The sequence below is a fragment of the Platalea leucorodia genome, assembly GCF_965183815.1.
Source record: "Platalea leucorodia genome assembly, chromosome: 1".
Classification (NCBI taxonomy): domain Eukaryota; kingdom Metazoa; phylum Chordata; class Aves; order Pelecaniformes; family Threskiornithidae; genus Platalea; species Platalea leucorodia.
In genome coordinates, this window is record NC_138823.1 from 152,148,446 (window position 1) to 152,170,349 (window position 21,904).

Sequence of the window (21,904 nt, forward strand, 5' to 3'; positions counted from 1 at the left end):
ATGGAACATCCCTGATTCTAGCCTATGATTTTAACTAGGGGGCGGGACGCTTTAGTCTTTCCAATGGCACATAATGACCCCAAATCACATTTAGCGGCTTCTTTTTCTTAGAGCAACCATTCACTTTTTCCCCCTGCTACTTAGCAGTGTTGTATCTGCAGGAAACTGAGCGAGCCATTTTCCTATTTTGCTAAGTACTGATGCAGCATTTGATTTCACTTTTATGGACTAAAGATAAAAGATGCTTTCCTCAGAGAACTGAAGACCACATTTCAAGTCTCGCAGCAGCTGGTCTCAGCAGCCAGCATGTGGTTCACCTAGCTACAAGCATGTAAGTGAGACACCAGGAGAAGAGGACATTCACAAAGGCAGCTATGCCATTTGGGAGCTCATGCCCAAGGGAGCTGAGGATGCTCCAGACTGACGTACCTCAAGTGGGAGCAGACTCTGGAACCACGTAACCACAGTGGGTGGAAGGGAGAAGTTCAGACTAAGGCTACAGGACGCTTCCACGTATACAGACCATCAAAGGCTAGTCAGGCTGAAGCTTGACCTTATATTCAACACATTGTGCCAACCTTCATCGTCACTACTTCCTTCGCATACTTCTTCCCCTTTCCTCCACTGAATTATGCTGCAAGTCCCCTAGAAAGCGTTTGAGTATCTACGTGCCTTGGACCATGATCTGGACTGGCACAACAGTAGAAATATTCAACAAAATTCAAGTCAAAGAGAAGGTATGGACATTTTTTAATTCTTACTTCCCTTGGCCACCCTGAACAACTCTGGAACTAACTGTTTGTGCCTACCAGCAGAAGACCTATCGTCTATAAATTTCATCCACAGCAGTATAATTGTGCAGAGAAATCCACACATGGGACAGTTTGCTTATGTATCTCTTTCCAACAGAATTTTCTTTTCACTGATTTCACCTGTTATTCTAGATTAAATTGGAAATTTCTGCAAAATAACTTCAGAATAATGTTTCTGGATTTGTCAGCAGCAGAAATCATAATTCATCCCATCATTTCTAATGCTTACATGGAAAAGTCAATAAAATGAAAAAAAAAAAAAAAAAAAGGAAGGGAGAAAGCTTCCTTTGTACTCGACAGTGCCAGACCTCTCACATTTTAGAACACTCCTGGTACTACTACATCAATAAAATTGTTACAAAAAGCACAAGCAGAGAGAAAAGCTATTGTCATTTTTTAGGATTTCTTGAAGGCTTGTGAATAAGGTATTAGAAATTCACTCAAGTCTGAAAACCAAGTTATTTTTACACTCAAATTTGTAGTTTCTACTTTGGAACTGCAGAATGGTCAGCCACATAAAGTCATACACTGAAGCCCAACTCTTGCACGTTGCCCCACATTGTGCCTGTATAGGTAAGGCCATCAAGACTATTTTGATTCCATGGACGTGTCTGCCTGTATGGAGGAAGGAAGTAAACACATTTTCCTGAAACTTGCTTGCAGGCTCAGGTCTTCTTCAGTATTCCTAACCAAGAAAAATGATGGCAATTTAATAAAAAGTGGAGAAAATCCTACAATGTGACAGATCAGCTATAAAAGCACACACTGAAATGAGGACAACCTTTTTAAGCCATCAGAATTTTCTTCATGAGACTAGACTTTTTCTGTGTCATACTCAGCACGCAGAGATTTTCCTTTTTCAGAGCTATAAGGAATCTGACAAGTAAACCTACTACGGTTAATAGCATTTTAATCTTTATGCATAATTATCACAAACCTACATTGTACAGGTTTGATAATAATAACCGACAGCGGAATTTGAAGTATACATTTCTTTCCAAAATAGATGCGCATGTAGGTGGATGTGTTGTAGAAATATAATATACTACACAGCTGAGCCTAGATAAGCTGGTGATTCTCAAACGTCAGCATCATCTGCACAAAGTTAGGGTTGAAATCTGCTCTCCTAAATACCTGTTCATCCTCCTTATGACACTTTCTCTAAAGAGCTCAGTGAATACTAGATAAAATAAGTATCTAATGAGGTATGACAGAAACCGTGATGGAGCTAAACAGCAGAGATCTAAATTCTAATAAATAAATGAAGTAAAACATTTACTGCCAGCAACTATGTCAAGTTAGCCATAGGAAACTGTAGCTCTGCAGCTGGAGAAGGGCAATACTCTGCAAGCCAGAGAAGTGGTGGAACGCCTCCAGCTTTGATTATTTATGGTGTGATGATGAAGGAACAACTTTCCATGTGAGGAACAGCTTTAAAGTTGAACAGTGAAGCTGAAACAGAGATTTAATGAAAAATCAGAGGGGAACAAAACTACAGCTACAAAAACAATAACATTCGTTTTAACAATTTAAAACCATAATTTATGTGCAAAACCAGATGTTAACTTGTCCAGCTTCAAGGTAAACAGCAAACTGTATTCATAACAACCCTTCTGCTGAACAGCAAACATGCACTATTTATTTTTGCTGTAAATAAGGCTCACTTCATACCTCCAAATGTTATCAAAATGAACACAAATGCAAAACAAACACATTTTAAACAAAGGACACATCTGTATTTAATGCAAAGCTATTTTCAAAAATCCCAACCTTCCATAATCTACCATAATCGTAATAGCCTGAAACATAAGAATGCTTTCAGGCTCAGAAAAAAAGGCTTCTAATTTTAAACATTTACGAGGACACTGAGAAGTGGCTTAGAACTATACTTTAAAACATGTTTTCAGGCTTTAAATTGCTGAAAGCTGAGACCCCTTTATCCATTTGGCCTGGACTACTGAAAGGGAGAGAAGCACAAAAATATGATGAAAAGACTGTACATGAAAATTTCCATTAAAAAAAAAAATGCAACCCACTCCCTCGTCGCAAACCTCTTTCCTCCCATCATTGCTGCAGCTCCCCCCCTGCTTTTACATGAAAGGGAGTGACTCTTCTTGCCTGATAGCCACCACCAAACCACTCGTCTACATCACTGGCTCTGATGCAACACCATTTTTAACAAACGCTTTTTGAAAATATGTTTGAAGGACAACTCTGCCATCATTGATGCTGCTCCTGAACAGGAGCGACTCCATGTCGGAGCTGCATTCACTTCAGCTCACCTTAAACTATACCAGGGAATGGGTGATATTGCAAGAAAGGTGATTTAATGTCCATTCTAAATGAACATGATCAAACCTTTTGAATTTTTTTTTCCCAACTCTTAAAATGCATGCTTTATGCTGGGAATGAACTTCCCTTTGATATAGTATAACTATGAGATGGAGGGATTTTTCTCACATTTCTTTTTCAGAGAAAACACCAAGCTGTTTGATTTTGAAAGTTAAAAGATTAAGACGGGGGAAAAAAACACTTCTAAATGCAAACACACTCTACTAAGTTAAATACAGTCTCAGATTGATATGAAACACTGGCTTTAAAATCAGCTGTTCCTTTCCAAATACGCCATATATTCTTCTCCATCTATGCAGTGAAAATAAATATGAATATACTGTACGCATTAAAAGATGGGTGTGCCATACCCAAGAGTAAGAACTAGCAGTATTTTTAAAGTAGTTCAGCATACAAAAGTAATATATGAAAGCAAAGAAACAACCACAAATATGTATTTATAGCAACAGATAGTAGGAAGGAAGTTTTGAAAACCCAGAGGGATTCTTCCACCTTACCAGGCACCTGTACAGTTCTATGAGCATTTTTCTTTTGTCTTTTATTGTTCTTGGCTCCAGTTTTATAGTTCAACTCCAGGGCAAAGCACCATACAACAAGAAATTACATTCAAAACTATTAGCTCATCAAAACTGCCTTTACTGTTCAAAAACAAAACAAATACACAAAATATTGCAACATCTTCTGTAATCCCACTCAGAAAACCCAACATTTTTAGATCTCTTCTCATGTTCTCATCACCACAATTTCTGCAAAACATTGGGAAGCCACCCAGGACATTTTAGGAACGACTCCTTCATTGTTGCAATCCCTCAATTATAGTTTGACCACAAGAAGAAATGGATAGAGTAGTACTGTAGAGACAGTATTGGTGTAGTTTTCAGTTTGCCCTCTGATGTGCCCTGACTTCTGTTGAACAGTGATATAGTGACTTCTTATGCTGCCTCCATTATTGCTCCCCAAATAATTCAGAGGTACATAAGCCTTTAAGTAACGGCAGTTTAAACACCAATTTCAAACTAGATTCAATGGTTCCATGACATTTGCATCAAAACTGAGCTCCAGAACTCCATCTCCTTACAGCCTGAACTGACTTGCCCCCTTGGAGATGTGCTGAAATGGTCACTTAACCGTGCCTGCTCTGTAGCAGGGGACACAGCATGCACTATTGCTGCATGACAGGCTGCTGCTGCTTTGCATCCTGGTAAGGCAACTCTTACTGGTTCCTGACGCTGGAAGGTTAAGGTGCTGCATGCAATTCCTCTAGTACAGCAAATCTGGCAACATAAGTGAAAAAACCCTCATTACCTGTACCATAGACTTAGAAGTGAAGGAACAATTTCCCTTTAAAGCCATAGACTGGGTCAACTGCAGAGGTACAAATGCTATATACCAAGAGTGTTAAAGGCAGAGTGCTAACGGTGTTGGCAGCAGTAGCGCTGCTGTCACACGAGGTGCAAGGAATATGCTAAAAGTTCACTGTGAAACATGCAGTCTATTGCAGAATGTCAAACTTCCCAGAAGTAACCAACTCAGATTACTATTTTTAAAAAAAAACTTGGTTTTTTTTTCATAAAGCAGTCAAGCTTTGAGGGTTCCATCTTCATGGGTGGCAACTAACTCGTCTTCAACCCAAAGAGCTACAGGCAAAAAAATACATGTAGATTTTTCACTTTAAAAATCCAAAGATCCTTGCTGTTACCAGGACAGAATATAATGGCTAGAAGACCTGCCCAATAACAAACCTACAAGCAATGAACATGGTTGAAGACACTGAAATCAAGAAAACAAGAATTAAAAGCTCTTAAATTATAGATTACAAAGCTCCTGAATGCCGGCTGCATGTATGCACATTCAAATGATTCAGAGAACTGCATGGAAATATATATTTACCATAAAATCTGGGAGCACAGTTGGGAATGAAATTACACTTTCAGTCTGGTTTGTCATTTCATTCAAGACTGACATTACTTCATATAAACTGATTTATTTCTGTGTGTATAGTATAATTTAACTTGAGAATCTTTTTCCTTGATGTTAACCATTAGTACTGAGTATTTGCTGCTGCTAAGTTCCTTAAGCATGAATTTTAAGTACAGTGTTTCATAATCGGCTTGCATTAACCCATCTGGAATGATACTGGATAAATACATTTTCTGTTTAACAAAATAAAGGTTAGCGTAACTTAAAAAAACCCCAACAAACGCACCAAACAAACCTCTGAAGTGATACATCTCTTGGGTTAGTTTAGCAACACAGCAAAAAACCATCAACAATTTGGTAAGGTAGCTGATGTTTTTCATAGCATTGTAGAATTGAGCTTCAATATTCACCATTATTAGAAAGTTCAAGAATTCCTTGTTTTGATAACAAACTAAAAATTGTCCATAAAGTGGAGGGGTCTTCACAGTTATGATGACTCTGCCAATGATTACAAAGATCCTCTTTTCTTCCAAAGAACTGTTTGCATAAAATGCAGTTATAGCCCGCTTTAGACCAAATTTCTATTTTTTTGCTTGGTGTACCAAAACCTACATTTTGCATCTCCTTGGCTGCTTCACCACCTCCTGAGTGAGTCAGATCACTTTTAGATAACATATCGACATTATTTTGATGGTGAAAGTATATCTGTCTTTTCAGTTTCGGATAAGTATAAAACTCCTCCTCACGGGCACTGCATTTTGCTAAGTGTCTTCTCTCGTTGCGCTGTTTCCAGAAGTGGGTTGCATGTTTGATCAGTTCCCCCTTAGCTCCTCTATTTCCTTGCAATGCCCCTTCCTTTACTCTTCCCTGGATCTCTTCTCCGTGAGAGCACAGTAAGTGAAACTTCATTTCACCAAAAGACTGTGCAATAAACTGGCATCGACCACATTTGATCTGTAATTTCACTTCTCCTGGGTTATGGAATAGGTCCTCAAAATTGCACTTATTTCCCCTGTTAAAAAAGGGAAATACAAACTCTTTCAGTATTACCCATGCAAAGAATAGAGATGGCAATTTCTGTCCTTATAAGTTTCAAGAAGAGATGATATTCATGAAACATTCTTTTAATTAAAAACAGGCTACAGTATCTAATTTATTTGGAACAAAAAAAAAAAAAAAGAGAAATAAAATAATAATAAGGCTGATTAGGAAACAACTAAAACCAAATGTTATTCAACACTGCTGAGTTTAAGAATTGCCTCCAAAATTAGCCTTGGTAGAAAAAAATCTTTTAACAACAGTCTACTTTTAATAAAAGGTTAATAACATTTTTCTAAGTTCCTGATTTAGTGAGGTCAATCCAAATTCTTCTAGCTCTGTGCTAGAAAAGTGAAAATTAATATTAGGTGTAGCGTACTAGTAAGAGAAACCAACTATTTTACACTGAGTGATCTAAGGTCAATCTAAGGCAAAACCACATGTCCCGCCTCCCACTCCAAGGTGGAAACAATGAAACCTCAAAATTTCTTTTTTTTCCTAAAAGTTTGTAACACAGTTTTAGAAGTTTAATACCTGATTTACAATTGGGCAGCCCCTCTCATTGATTTAGAACAGCTCTGCAGTATGAAGGAAACAGATACACACAGAGCTAGCAAGTCCCTGGTTTAAGTTAAGCCAATCAAAAGATGACCTCCACAGAAACCTTCTCACAATTTCTACCAAAAGGACCATGCGATACTGTGTGTTTATACACATTAGACATATCGCCCAACAAAAGAGATAAACTAAATGATTCATTGTACGAAGGCTAGTAAGGCTGAAAGAAAAGTGCTCGTGTTTCTTCGGTTCAGTACCTTAAAAATATCTAATGCCCCAGAGAGTGGAGCTATGCAAAGCAAAATGTGTAAAATTGACCTGTAGTGTTGTAGTGAGGCATCAAGTTAAAGCCCTGAGCTTATTAAAACATACTTCAATGAAAGTAAATGCACAGTGGAACAAACAAAAAAGCCAACATTTATACAGTGTCAAGAAATTTCACCTCAAAATCATAATGCAGAGATAAAAGAATGTTCTATCCATCTTAATAACATGTTAACTTTTCTGCTTGGCTAAATGATCGCAAGAGCAGCAGCAGTAATCAACACACAAGACGGATTAGCTCACAGCACTCCGGAGAAGGAAATGGGATAATGATATTTAATAGGGTAAACAAACTACAAGCTAATACTGAAATATGAATTGCTTTGCACTTAACTGCAGTTGGTTCGCTTACCTTCTGGGGAAAACCCAAAATGGGTAGAACGCAGAACACAGCGCAGGTTAACAGCAAAAGCGTTAGCCATGAGAAATCAACTGATCAAAATAGCTCCACTGGCAGTATATTGGGTATTACTAGAATACATGCAATATTACTTTGGATATTCAAGTATCAGTAATAATTTATATTCAATAAATCAGTTAAAATATACTGGATGGTCTAATGGATTGACTAGATTCCTTAACAAAATATTTAAACCATTACGAATCTCACCTTGGGGGAAAAAAAGATGAAGAAAAAGCAACAATTTTCATAATGGTGATGTTTATGAACTTTCACTGACAACCTGAAATCCCGTTCTCATTAGCATTTAATTAGTGAAAACACTCACCTCTCCGTTGCTTCTTCCGCTTCTTTCATATTCGTGTCTCTCTTCTTTAAAGCATCTTGCAGCTGTTGCTCACTGGTAGAGGGCTCTGTACTGATAACAACCCTGTGCACTTCTCTTAGGTGACCAAAATACACTTTTGCATGGCCAAAAACTTTAGCACAGAATTCACAACACACAAGTTTTTTGGGTTTGCCTTCATTGTGATGAAGTTTCATATGTGTGCTCAGGCTTCCAGAGTGAATATATGCTTTCCGGCAAATTCGACAGCTGTAAGGCCGTTTGTTTGTATGTGTGTTCATATGGTCCTGAAGATGGTGTTTAAACTGGAAGATATGGTTACAAACATGACATTTATGTGACGGCTTAGGTACAGCTGAACATGCATTTCTGCTTAAGTCACTTGATTTAGCTGATGTAGCATCACTATGTTTGTAACTTAAATATTTGTTGGGAAGTGAACTATTTAAAAAAATATCTTCATCTAAATGGTCAGGAGATGGTGTCTCTACTATTGCCGCAGAAGTCAATGGTGCAAAAGCCTGCACAACTATCACTGGTTTTGGTCTAATACTACGGTATTTTTTCACTGCCTCTGCTTTTTTGTTTTCAGGTGGCTGAAGATCAACTTTCACCCTCTCTCTTCCTTCTCTAAACTTATTAATGACACATTTCCTTCGCTTGCTCTGAAAAGCCAATAAATCATCTGGGGCTCTTCTTTTCCTGCCTCTTCTTTTAGAGGCTGCACCATTCAATTTTTTAAGACTGTCAACATCCACTTTATTGGATGGAGAGAAGGTATTTTCTCGAATGGTTTGTTTGGGGACTTGTGTAAATGATACAGCTAATCGTTTATCAGATGCTTTAGCAGGAACATGAAAGGTTTTCGCCAAAGCTGGTATCTTTTCACATTCAGATCTTAATGAAGGACCAGGTACATCCGTAACATTAGTATTCTGCTTAGATTTAGAGAACGCTGAATTTTTCATCCTTGAGTAAGGCAAAATAGGAAGTTTTCCTTTTGGTGCTGATGGAGTCATCTGTACTGTACTGCCAAAAACTGCTGGTGACAGGACAGCAACAGAATTTGCAGAATTTGTGGGTTTTTCCTTTAGCTTCTCAGACGTTATGAATGACTCTCCTGTGGTTTCAGATGCTGTCTTCTCAGAGTGCAGACTTAGTTTCATGGGATTAATTGTACTTGCCAGCTTGGATAAAGAGTCTTTAACTACAGATGGTCCAGAAACATTACCGTTAGCAATTTCAGTTTTGTTCACTAAAGGAGATACAGATTTCACGCAATTGCTTTTATTTACTAATGTGGCAACTGTAATTTCAGCGGAGTCACGGTCTGTTAGCGTCACTTGCTCAGTTGGATCTGAACTAGAATGAGTTTCAGGACAGTCTTCAGTTAAGGCAGTCATGGGGGAAGTCCGCGATGAGATTGATGCTTTGGCAGGAATCTTATGTGCACCCAAACCAGAGATTTGTGCCAGTTTTTTGTCATTCAGCAATTTATTTCTTACAGATTGGTACCTAGGGATAGGCAGCTTTAGGTTTTCAGAAGGGGCCATGTTTGACTGCGGGATTTGCTGCGTTAGGGCAGGAGCAACATACGGCAAGGCCAACAGCGAAAAAGTTCCCTCATGCCCAGCCACCTGCATGACAGCATAGTTTTGAGTTGGTACCACCAGCGGTTTAGAACCTGCAGCTGAAATTGGTGTATTTTGCTCAGGCAAAGATGACTGAAGACAAGAAACCACTCCAGATGTTAAAATTTTTGGCACCATTTTTGGAGCAATGGTCCTAAACTGACTTTTCTTCTGAAAACTTTGTATTATATCCGAAGGGGATTTGTGTTTATCTGTAATAATAAAAAAACAAAGATATAATGTAATATATAGTATTTCTATTTTAAAAATTACTGTATCAAAAATAAAACTGCTTACAAAGGATACTATTACACACAAACTTATTAAAAATATTTAGATATTTAAATGGCCATTAAGTTTAGAATTGCAAAAGTTTCATGGACAAACCAGAAATACTCCCTGAAGCAATGTGCTTGAATATAGATATGCAAAAAAAACCCCTCTTAATCTAATCTTAAATGGATGTTTCATTCTAGGTTAGAAACTACATGGCGTCTCAGAACAAATACACTTACAAGCCTCTTTTGCCCTGGAAAAGCCGCACTAGCATGCTGGCAGTATTCAGCTGGAAGAATTAACAGGGACAGGATTTAAACTCCATGATGAAGAACTTTTCTAAGCACCTGCTCTGATCATATCTCTCAACCAGAGTCATGCTGTCTTTCAGATTCTGAAAGTTTCCGTAACATTTAGAATTTGTGGGTTTTATCAGATACAGACCAAAGCTTACCTGATGAAGTCTTTAAAAAATTACTGCTATAAAACATGCAAATAATGTGTAATAAAATCAAAGAGGAATTGAGAGAAGATATACCGTTGTTAAATACCCAATCACACACATTGTTTATGTGCCTTTAATGCACAACAGAACTACTGTAGTAAGTTATTCCAATATTTTCTTGAAAGATGCAATTTATCAAGGTTATACCACAGTTCCTTCCTGTCTCTACTTGTGTTGGTAAATGTTGCAAACATTTTAGTAAAGAAGAATGTGAGGATAATTAAGTAAAACAAATAAAAGGAAAAAAGTAATGTGTGTAAGATATAATCTGCATCGGGCAGCAGAGATATATGCTGACCTTTCAGACACTCCATAAAAAAGGACTTGATACATAGTTAATTGTACCACTACCATTTCATAGAACAGCCTCATTACCCACTCCCAAATTCAACTACTGCTTCTAGTTCTCAAAAACTGGGATAGGTTTCCTGGAAAAAAGAAATTCCCCAAAAAATCCCACTCTCAACCACTGAAAATTCAGCTACAAAGATCCCAAGCAGAAAGGCAATTTGGGAAGGCAACAATGTAAGAAAAATTCATTTCGAGAGAGGAATCACATTTGAATAGAATACGTAAAAGTAAATGCTGGGACCTTGAAATATTGCAGTAAGGTAATTCCATGGGGAAGTTTCCATTCCTTACCATTTTAAAGCCTTGTATTACAAATGCATTTATACATAGTTACGGACTTAAAGAGGTAACTGTGAATCACTACCAACACTGGAAACTCCAGTAAGTTTATCTTGATCCTGGATGTTCTTCTCAGACCTCACTCACTTTGCAACAAGCCCTGTAAGTTACAGAGCGATCAGCTGTCATGACCAGAACTCCTGGACAGATATACGTGCATACTCATGGTATGCACATGTGAAGTAAATCCACTGCCTTCAGGACACGCTAGATTCACTGAGCAATCACGTATAAACTGCACAGTTCATACATAGTAGGTCTGATGCTTCTCAAAACTCTTTGACCTACAGCAGGTTCACAGAGTAATAACTATGCAGGGCATAAACCTTTGATCCTTTTATTGCCATCTACAGCATCAAACCCCAAGTCTATTGTGCACCTTCTTGATCCTCCAATTAAGTGAAACTACTGGACACCACTGTAACTTTCTTTCTGCTCCAGGATTTCTAGATATTCTGTGCAAACTGGACTACTGCGCATACGGAAATCCTGCAAAAATGTAAAGAGAGATCCCTATATACAGGATAAGTCCAGGCCTACAGAGTTTGTGCAACCTGGAAAAGGCAGAAACATGGTAAGTTTAAAATTCTGTTTCCCTACAGCCCTTTTTATTCTCCAAAAGCTAGGAGCATGTACTATTTCTCACTAAGAATTTCCATTTTTGCCAATCTACAATCACTAAATATATAGAAACCTTTATCTTTTCAACTGCTAAGAGTTCTAACAATAGTCAGATTATTTTTTGTTTCCTGCAGGGTATCTTCTTGTTGCTGCTTTTGAGGAAACACTTTTAAGAGCTTCTGAGAAGTACAATAAAATTATGTAAACTATTGTAATCGTTAACCAAATTAGCCCTGAACTTCAATGCTAGTTACAGGTCATACTGTACAGCTTAAATACAGTAGATGACAGAACAAGTATATTTTTCTTTTAGGTCACAGATTCTGCTCTTATTTTTCCAGATCACGCTTGCCCTATACTGACATTAAAGACTTTTTCCAAATCAGCAGTTACTCAGCTTGCTACAATATTCAACACAAAGTAGTTTCCATTCTCTCTCACATTTAGCTTGTCCCTCTCCCTTTTTATTTCAAAATCTCATTCATTGATCTGCATAAACTTTTTAGGAAAGCCGGCACTTCAGCAGACTGCGACCTGTGCTACTTAACACTCCAAGTTATAAGGCACCTGCTCTCCAACCAGCAGCAGCAAATGATGTGAGTTCAGGAGAAGACGTAAGTTTTGCTGCGGACATGGCACCTCTACAAAAGTGCAGAAATAGCTGCCAAAACGCCACAAAAGAAAGGTCAATTTGAGGTTAGGAGGAAATATTTGTAGAAATAATGCATGACACTAACTTTAAAAATAAGCATATGCTTCTCAAATACATTGACTTGCCTATTGCAAAATTAGGCAGTAAAGCCACTTTTCTTTAAAGAAAGTCTCTCCACATATTTTCTCAGTATTCCATAAGAAAGTGTCATTCTAGAAGGCAGGACCTTCATGAATATCAATCACAAAATGCTCTTTGAAACAAGGTCCGTTTAGATCAATATTCTTCTTATGCAGTTAACACAACACTAAGCATTGATATAACTGTTTGAGAAGGGATTTTTATATGAACACTCTTTTTCCAACTAGCCTAATTTTGTCATAAATATGTCTCCTAGGCAAGCTATGTTTGGTATCAGCCTTCAGTACAACTTTTTTTTTTTTCTTTCTTTTCCCAAGTTTACATTAGACAGTTCAGTGCAGAAATATTCATTGCAGTGCCTCTGGTAAGCAAAGGATACTCAACTCTGTATTTCCCTCTCATCCAACACAGCTGCTGTAGTTAAGCAGCTTAGCCAGTGTCTAAATATAGAGATGGGCTAGATGCACACTAGCTGTCTGATGATCCTTCAGACTCGGTTAAGATTTTGTTTGTGGACTGGGAAAGCTAATTGGAAGAACTGGTGGAAGACTATTTAGCATCTTGGATCGGGAAACAGCCAATTCATAGAGCGGAGGTCCTACTGACCCCACCCAGAGTGTGCAAGTATCATCAGTGACCAAAACTACTTTTTCCATTTATACTCGGTGAAAAGTTTCAGCAATTTCCTTTGCACACAGTGATTGCTACAATAATTCATGTCTTCGCCACCCTGACACTGAAGGACTTAATATGCTCTAGCTGTCTGGCTACCAGAAGGCCACTTGGAAACTTAATATGCATCTCTCAGGGACATTCCACTTCTATTCCACACATTCTTCCAAATTATTTCTGTCTCTGATTCAAAGGACTCATTTTGACTTGTTGTTGCTTGTGACCTAAGGAAAAGCCTTCACGCCTATGCAAACCCAGTAAGTCTTGCATCTAAAAAGGGTAATTTTCAGTTAAGGGAGGCTCTGCAACGGCATTTTTGAGGATGGCCCTTGGTTTTAGGCAACATTCTTTCTACAAGTCAGTCTACAGGTCCTTCACTGGAAGGCAACAATTTTTATACTTTCTCTAAAATTTTCATTAAGAATAAAGGAAATTAATGAAAACATTAGATTTAATATCTGAATGACATGAAGCTCATCTTTAACTGCTGTGTTCTCAGTCTTTCACATAGACGTGGAGTCGGCGCAACAGGTAGACACTTTTAAATAATTAAACACAAGGTTAAATCAAATGCAATTCAATCCATTTACTTTAAAAGTCTCTGTTAAAAGATTAATGGTTACCATGTTAGTACCTGCAAGTATCAAATCACTCAGAAACTTGCAGGATGTCATAAGCTTTGACCCCTTCTAAATAACCTTAGAATTGTATAGGACTGGACAGTGATACAGCAATAAAAAAATCAATGATGCATCAAAGTCTCTGATATAGCCATGCTGGGAAGAGTCCTCTGGAGGAAAGAAAGTCTTCCACGGGGCTGCTGATCATTCACGGTTCCCCTTCCCTCCTAAGTCATTCAAGCCTGGTCTACTCCAGTCTGTTCTGCCTTCTTCTGTACCTCCTTCAGTTTGTTCTCTACATAAAGCACCTAACGTTGGTGAACGCAGACGTTGTAGAAAGTATCAGAAGAAATTTAAATTTTCGCCACTAATCTGGTCTATTTTGACCATTAAAATAAACCACCAAAATGCCAGAAAACACTGTGTAACAGTGTTAATTTTTTAAATAAACCTTGTAGGACCACCTCACTTGTGTAGGTACGTATTTAATTTGTGTATGACTGGACAAGTGACAGAAAATAACACAAAAAAAGGATCATCTTGTTTTGAAGGCAGAATACCGATGAAAAAGATTAATGAACTCTTTTATTAAATGCATGTTTACGTTGCTGAGTCTTTTGCTGACTTTGAAAGGAAGACTATCTGTTCTACGGGAAAGAAACAAATTCACAACCTTCTAACAGACAATATTAGATTTATTTCTTTCAACGATAGTTAATCATTCACTTTGCCAAATCTCCATACACACTAAATACCTGTGGATACTGTCTTTCCAGCACAAGTTTCTTGCTTTTGCTGACCCAGCATACTTTGTTGGACACAATGTTTCTCTGCAGGATTAGCATGCAAAAAAACACCACCTGCAAAAGTGCTTCAGTCAGTTATAAATAGATCCCAGGACAAAAAAACCCCAAACAACCCCCAAAACCAACAAAGCCCAGAAAAAGACAATATAAAACATTAACTTCCAGTTAATGCATTAAGAAAGCTACTGCTTCTTGCTCTTTGCCATTTTTCTCTCCTCAAAAAATGTTTTAAAATCGAATATATTACATGCCAAATACAAGGTGATAGCTTAATAACTGAGTAAAGCTGGTTAATGTGGTAAACAGATGGGATGCTTTAGCTTCAGTGTCATGGCAGACAGTCAACAGCACCAAAACAAAGCTCAGAAAAATGAAGGTTCAGTAGCTTTAGTGAGGCTTTTAAATATGGGGGCTAAATTCTATGCTGATTTACACTTTCCGTTATCCCATGTAAATCAATGGAACTGCAGATATTCTAGAAAATAGAATTTGGCCTTCTGTGTTCAAAACTAGTTCTGCCACACACCTATATAAAGAAAGGCTGGTAATAAAGCCTACAAATCAGGAGTGCCCAGCTCTACACATTATAACAATTAATTTGCAGTAGTTTCTATCTTTGCCCAATAATAACTATTTGGGTGGAATGTTCTGTTCTCGGTATTTGCCTCAGATAATTTTCTAAAATTAATTTCAACCGAAAATGCCAGCCATCCCCAAAGTATGTCTTAGCTAAAAAAAAAAAAAACCAAAGCACCAAAAAACACATCACAAAAAAACCCAAACAACCAAAAAGAAGAATCTAGTAACACATCTGTGCATTAGATGAAGACCTTGATATTTGACACAGCTTTTCTATGAAAAGCTGCCCGAATTTGGCAAAGTGGTAAGCTCTTGGCATGTGTTCAACAGATACTTTAAGCAGCTAATTTTTCTAATGATTACATTCTGTTGAACATGCCTCCTGCTTCAGGCTGGGCTGGATTTTTCCTAAAACTATAGCTTTAGGTCCAACCACCCAAGTTGGAACAAGGAAATGGCCTCTCCTTCTCTCTTTAACTGCTGAGCTGACGGTGTGGAAGAGAAACTAGGATATACACAGGGCAAGCAGGAAAAGGACAAGAGAACTAGAAATGAGACTTGGAAAGCGTCTAGGCCAAAGAGTCAGGGTGGGATATAAGAATTAAAAGCAGACTTAAGATGGGTAAGGAACATTACTATTACATGTGACTTGGAAAGGAGAAGCATTTAAGCCACAGGGATAACCTCCTATCTTGCATTTCTTACCTTTTTAGTACCTGATTTTTTTAAGAGTAATATAATTATGTCTACATAGGAGTACTTTTGTGCAAGTTAAAATAGATTAGAAAAATAAACAATATAACAAAGTATTCTAATGCAAGTTTGGAAAATTACAGTACAGAATTCACTCAAACACTAAGATACAGAATGTACAAATACGCTTACAAAACATGTTCTGGTGTACCACAGGAGGAATGAGATCAAAATAGTTTGTTAAAATTCTAAAAGGGAATATATAAAGACCTCTTTAAAGCTATATATAATTAATTCTGACTTGAGCATCAATGGGATTTGCTATTTGTGCACTAAGCATTTTATCATTGAGAAAGGTCATCTTTGCTTTAAAATCTATGCAAGTTCATTATCTTAAGGGATTAGGATTATAGTGCATTTCAAGAAATTCTGTGAGAAGCAGGATACTTCCTGGATTCCTTAAATAGTCTCCAAAAGACTCTTCTTAGCAGAAGAGAGCATTACAGAAACAAAGTTACACAACAAAAATGGCTTTTTTGACATTAACTGGACTCCATTAAAGCAGACATTCAACCTTAAAATTTCTAGCTACATTTTTCAGTATGGGAATAAGCTAAAACTATTTTTGGCATAAACAGTCATTTTGGAGACATAACTCATATAGTAATCCAAGACCATGGGTACATAGTTCATATTTAGGGAAGTTCTTCAGTTTCCTGTCTAAGTCAGTCTTTTTTTTTCCTGAAACATCTTTATTGCACTATCAACCATATATTAATACATACCAAATTTTTTACAGATCTACTTTTCAGAAAATTAGCATCTAACGTAACTTATGCAAAAAAAAAAAGGATGGAGAAAAAAACATTAATTATCTCTACTGTTAGATAACTATACTTTCTTAATTTCTGGAATTGCTTTCCTCTGTTGTTTGAAAGTATACATAGGAGTTGCTTCACTATCATGCTGTCATCTATCTGGACTTCTGTAAGGCCTTTGACATGGTCCCCCCGAATATCCTTCTCTCTAAAATGGAGAGATACAGATTTGATAGGTGGACTATTTGGTGGATAAGGAATCGGCTGGATGGTCGCATCCAGAGATTAGTGGTCAACAGCTCAATGTCCAGATAGATGTCAGTGATGAGTGGTATCCCTCAGGGGTCTGTATGGGGACCAATACTGTTTAATATCTTCATCAATAACCTAGATAGTGGGATCGAGTGCACCCTCAGCAAATTTACAGATGACACCAAGCTGAGTGGTGCGGTTGGGATGGGATGTGAGGGATGTGGGTGCCTGAGGGATGGGATGCCATCCAGAAGGACCTGGAAAAGCTTAAGAAGTAGGCCCACGTGAGCCTCATGAGGTTCAACAACGACAAGTGCAAGGTACCCCTGGTATCAATACAGGCTGAGGGATGTAGGCACTGAGAGCAGCCTTACAGAGAAGGGATTGGGGGTACCGGTGGATGAAAAGCTGGACATGAGCAGGCAATGTGCTCTCGCAGCCCAGAAAGCCAACTGTATCCTCGGCTGCATCAAAAGCAGCATGGCCAGCAGGTCGCGGGAGGTGATTCTGCCCCTCTACTCTGCTCTGGTGAGACCCCACCTGCAGTACTGCATCCAGCTCTGGGGTCCTCAGCACAGGAAGGACATGGACCTGCTGGAGCGGGTCCAGAGGAGGCCACAAAAATGGTCAGAGGGGTGGAACACCTCTCCTGTGAGGAAAGGCTGAGAGAGTTGGGGTTGTTCCGGCTGGAGAAGAGAAGGCTCCAGGGAGACCTTATTGCAGCCTTTCCATACTTAAAGGGGACTTACAAGAAAGATGAGGACAGACTTTTTAGTGGGGCCTGTTGCGATAGGGCAAGGGGTAATGGTTTTAAACTAAAAGAGGGAACATTTAGACTAGATAGAAGGAAGAAGTTTTTTATGATGAGGTTGGTGAAATACTGGAACAGGTTTCCCAGAGAGGTGGTAGATGCCCCATCCCTGGAAACATTCAAGGTCAGGTTGGACGGGGCTCTGAGCAACCTGGTCTAGTTGAAGATGTCCCTGCTCATTGCAGGAGGGTTGGACCAAATGGCCTTAAAGGTCCCTTCCAACCCAAACTATGCTATGATTCTGTTTAAGGTTTCTGTCTGCAATTGAGGCTTCTTTCTGCCAATACAATCTAGCCAGCATCTTGGCTCCAGTATCTCTGTCCTCAAAGTGTAACATAAAACAATACCCATGCAAAAGCAGATCTGTTAAACAAAAGTTAACACATCAAGAAATCAATGCATCTCAACACTATACTATCAGCACTAGCAACAGTAATAATCTAAGACATATTTTTGGATTTATCGTAGATTTAGGTTTCACATATGTCTGTATTGTCCCAACACAAGTAACTTTCAAAATATGTATGGAATCCTATTTCTATAGGGAATAACAAGTGGCCAACAGCTTTGAAGGTAACCTTCCTGAGTTGTAATATCAAATATATTAGCCACATGTGGGTAAATCAACATTCAAAAGCAACATCTTATATAAAATGTGGGCAACGCAAGGCTTAATACAACCTTCTATAAAAGAAGCCATTTCTGTGCTACTGTATAAAGGGAGTAAGTCTTGGAAGTCTTTCATAAAAGTCAGAACATATATACAGAAGAGATTTTTAAACAGTCTTTTGCAATGAATTTAAAATACATTTATTAGCAGATCCACATGTTCTCTTAACACCTTTCATGCAGTGTTTGTGAACTTTAAAAGCTTTCCTTTTTTTTTTTTGAAGGCACAGTCTTTCAAGTAATAAGCTACTCATTTCATACTAAGGTTAACATAATTAATAGGTTTTAAGCAGATCAAAATATTTTCATATCAAGAAATGAAAACTGACGTAAAGAGAGCTAGACATAAAGCATCTGTAATTATTAATAACTTTTTCCACCTTTACAGCTGAAGAAATTACACAGAGGTTTTTGTCACTATGGCAATAAGAGAACTTTGGAATAACATTTACGCAGATAAATCTATGGGCTCGAGATGGTGCCTGGCCTCCGCAACCACACAAATCACTATTAAAGATGAAAACACCAGTTATTTTCTGTTTAAGCATGGAACTTCTGTCTGAAAGAGACTGTTAGATACATCATCAAAGACAATGTGTTTCAGCTTCTATATGCCTCTACCAGTTTCAGCGACCAACCATGTCTAACTTCAAGTGGGTATTATCTAGAAACCATGCTGCTCTGACAGGACTCAGTTGAGTAGAAAGGAAATTATTTTGGTAGCATTGCAAATCCAGTGGTTTATCTTTGTTGGTTTTGCCCAGTCATTCTGTTCCGCAGAGGATACCATCCCTGGAGATTTGCAAAGGAAGGCTTCAGTGGCGCAGCCACTTGGGGGAAGTAATTGTTCAGAAAATAGCTGAAGGGAGGTGATGCCAGCACTGGTTGTAAACTCGTAACTCATAAACCTTCAATGGCATTGCAAATATGAGTTAGGTACTTTAGAAGGTGGGGACAAACAGAAGATTCAAAAAAGACTGTAATTGGATTTTAAAAAATTTTTTTCCTGGGGAACTGCCAGTTGAAATCTCTTTTAGTGAGCTTTAAGAAAGATATGGACCTAAACAGTAATTCATTCACTGTAAATTCGACATCAGTGTAAAGTCCTTTTTAAAAGGACTATCAAGATCACATCAGCCGGGACAAAATCTTGATATGCTTAATGTAAGTGGTAATTAATAGACTTATTTTTTCCTTAAGTGCAGGAAATAATAATGACCAGGTCTGCTACAAAAAACGAAGACAGAATTCTTCAGAAACTATGCAGCACTAAAAGGTCAAGTAGAACCATTTTATGAATAAATCATTAAATACTTTCTGACAAGACTCTTGCTCCCCTTTCAAACAAGCTGAGAATAGAATCTGTCTTCATCTTACTGAGAGTTCAACCCTCCTCCCTTCCCTCTATGGGACAGAAAACACGTATGTCTGATTGCAGTAAGGGAATTATGCCTCTTACTCCCAAAGTTTATTTTTTGCAAGTACTGCTGTGCAAATGGAAAGCACAACAGAACAGTAAAATTGGTTTTCCTTTTTTAAGAGTATCACTTTTTTGTGACAACCAGAGTACCTCTTTCTGAACAGAGCCCGTATGCAAGAGAAAACAAACAATTAATTCACCACTTTGGCTCCAAAGAGCAAATATCTTTTACTTGAGGCATTAAAAGCATCTGTATGGTGACTTCTGTACTACAAACCTTGGAAAGTGCTCCCTCATTAAAGATGAACGGAGGATCAGAAGACTGTCAGACTTCGCCTGGCCTATTTTGCATCTTCCTATATGAACTATACACAGGGTTTATCATTCCCCAAAGAAAGGGCCAGAACACATTGTTAAATGTAGATGATAGTTGCAGAGAGTTTTCTGAGGGATTTTGTAAACACCTCATTTCTTTTGAAAATTACCTAAGTGATATAACTTTTGAATGGGGAATTTCTATCCAGGATTTTTGTTTGTTCTGTCTGTCCCCCCTTTTCTTTCTTCATGACCCAAATTTCTTCAGAAAAAAGACTCTACAGTGCTGGCTAAGATATGCAAAACATTGCCACCTGTAGTCAATTCCACTAAGGATTAAAACAAAAATAAAGATTAGAGGATCTCCACAGTACTTCAAATAGATACGTATACGTATATTTTTTCAAAGACAGACAAAGCCCTGTAAAGCATAAGAAAACTAAAACATCTTCAGAAAGACTATGGCCCTGGCTAGGAAGGCATTAGTTTTCAGAACATCGAAAATTAGCACTTGCTGCTGAACCTGAACATAGCTAGGCCTTTCTGGCAGTAGAATGTAGCAGAAAATAATTGAAATTACAGTATCTGAATGCTTTTTCACCCCTGTGCATAATTACAATTACTTGCAATGCTTATTGACATTGCTAAGCATATACCAATATGGCCCATATTGGCCACTGCATTGTTGAAAGGTAGCACCGGTTCTCACAAGAAGGTACGGGATGTGCTGTAAAGGGATTGATCGAAGACACTGCTGCTAAGCGATAATACATCAGCAAACACTTGTAAAGGGCGCCAGCATACGAGGGAATGAAAACAGGAATGCAGTCAACAGGAATGGAGGCCAAAGATGACATCCTTAACTTGCCGTGTGCCGCAGTATCAGTACATTTCTAATTAAATTCAGGTGTAGCCGGCGTGCTCCGGCAGACAAAGGAGCCCCTCGGTGCGGAGTCCAGCAGGGGGAGCCGGCGCCCGTCACCGCTGCCTCCGGGCAGCGCCGGAGCCGGGCCGGCCTCGCCGCCGCCGGGGAGCCCACGCTGCGGCACTCTCCGGTCCTTCTTTAGGTGCCAGCTCAGGTTGGAGCTGCGACTCACGTCGGCTCCCCTACACTAATCTTCAAACAACAGAAAGGCTGAACTACGTGTCTAAATTCTGTAACGCTAAATATGGCTTCTATTGAAAAATCACCAAAGTCATGCCATCTTTTACAGCACCGCACACCATCTCTGAATGCCTTCACGACGAGTTATGTAATTATTTCAAAATATTCTACCTTTGCAAACTCTTCAGCCAATTCGATGTTTTGTATAAATTTGAGAGCACCTTGAGGCAAAGCAGCTGAGCCTTCTTGTTAAAAGCAATTGCTTCTGTTAAACTATTTACTATCTTCTATAACTGCAGGACGATTTTTGTGCAAGAGATTTCTTTTTTTTAAATCCATTACTGATCTTGTGTTAATCTAGTTAATGTCCCAAATAACACGTCCATGTTACTAAAAACATCAGTATTTACAACAGATGTTCTTCTTCTGGTAGACATCTGAAAACGAAGCACTGTTACCAACCTATTTTCCCATCCCGAGCAATACCCTGAAATCTTTGTCAAACTTTCTTGCTTTCATCATTGCTCAGCTCATCACACAAACCATCTGCATAAATAAAGATGTAAGCATCTGCTGTATGGCAAATGGTCTCAGGGGCAGATGTTTTTATCCTTGCATTCATGTCACTGGCTTGGGTACATTATTTGAACAGATGTACGCAATCTGAAAGTGTCGTGTCCCACAGTGAAATGTCTCCAACTGCTTTCTATCAAAGTACATAAATGCTATTTGCACCTGCATTTATGTTAATGATATAAAGGCAGCAGGGGTTCCAGCAAAGTGAGAGTTGATGCTAAGAAACACATTTACATGGCTAATTGAAGTTTGAGATCTCCCAGCATCAAATGACCATACTAACATGGATACAAAATGTACTA

The 21,904-nt window shown here is 38.4% G+C and overlaps 1 protein-coding gene across 6 annotated transcripts in view; it reads right to left on the reverse strand.

Annotated features, from left to right (window-relative positions):
* Window positions 1–1,118: 1,118 nt before the first annotated feature.
* ZNF438 (zinc finger protein 438) overlaps window positions 1,119–21,904 on the reverse strand; it is a 61,669-nt gene continuing 40,883 nt past the window's right edge. For 3 of the 6 annotated variants that reach the window (XM_082314738.1, XM_082314739.1, XM_082314740.1), the window contains 3 exons: window positions 14,314–14,418; window positions 7,733–9,593; window positions 1,119–6,096 (listed from right to left, as the gene is read on the reverse strand). In XM_082314738.1, the coding sequence (XP_082170864.1) occupies window positions 5,484–6,096; window positions 7,733–9,593; window positions 14,314–14,418 (2,579 nt within the window). In that variant the 3' untranslated portion in view covers window positions 1,119–5,483. The remainder of the gene's footprint in view (window positions 6,097–7,732; window positions 9,594–14,313; window positions 14,419–21,904) is intronic. The other 3 variants (XM_082314742.1, XM_082314741.1, XM_082314743.1) reach the window with 1 other exon arrangement.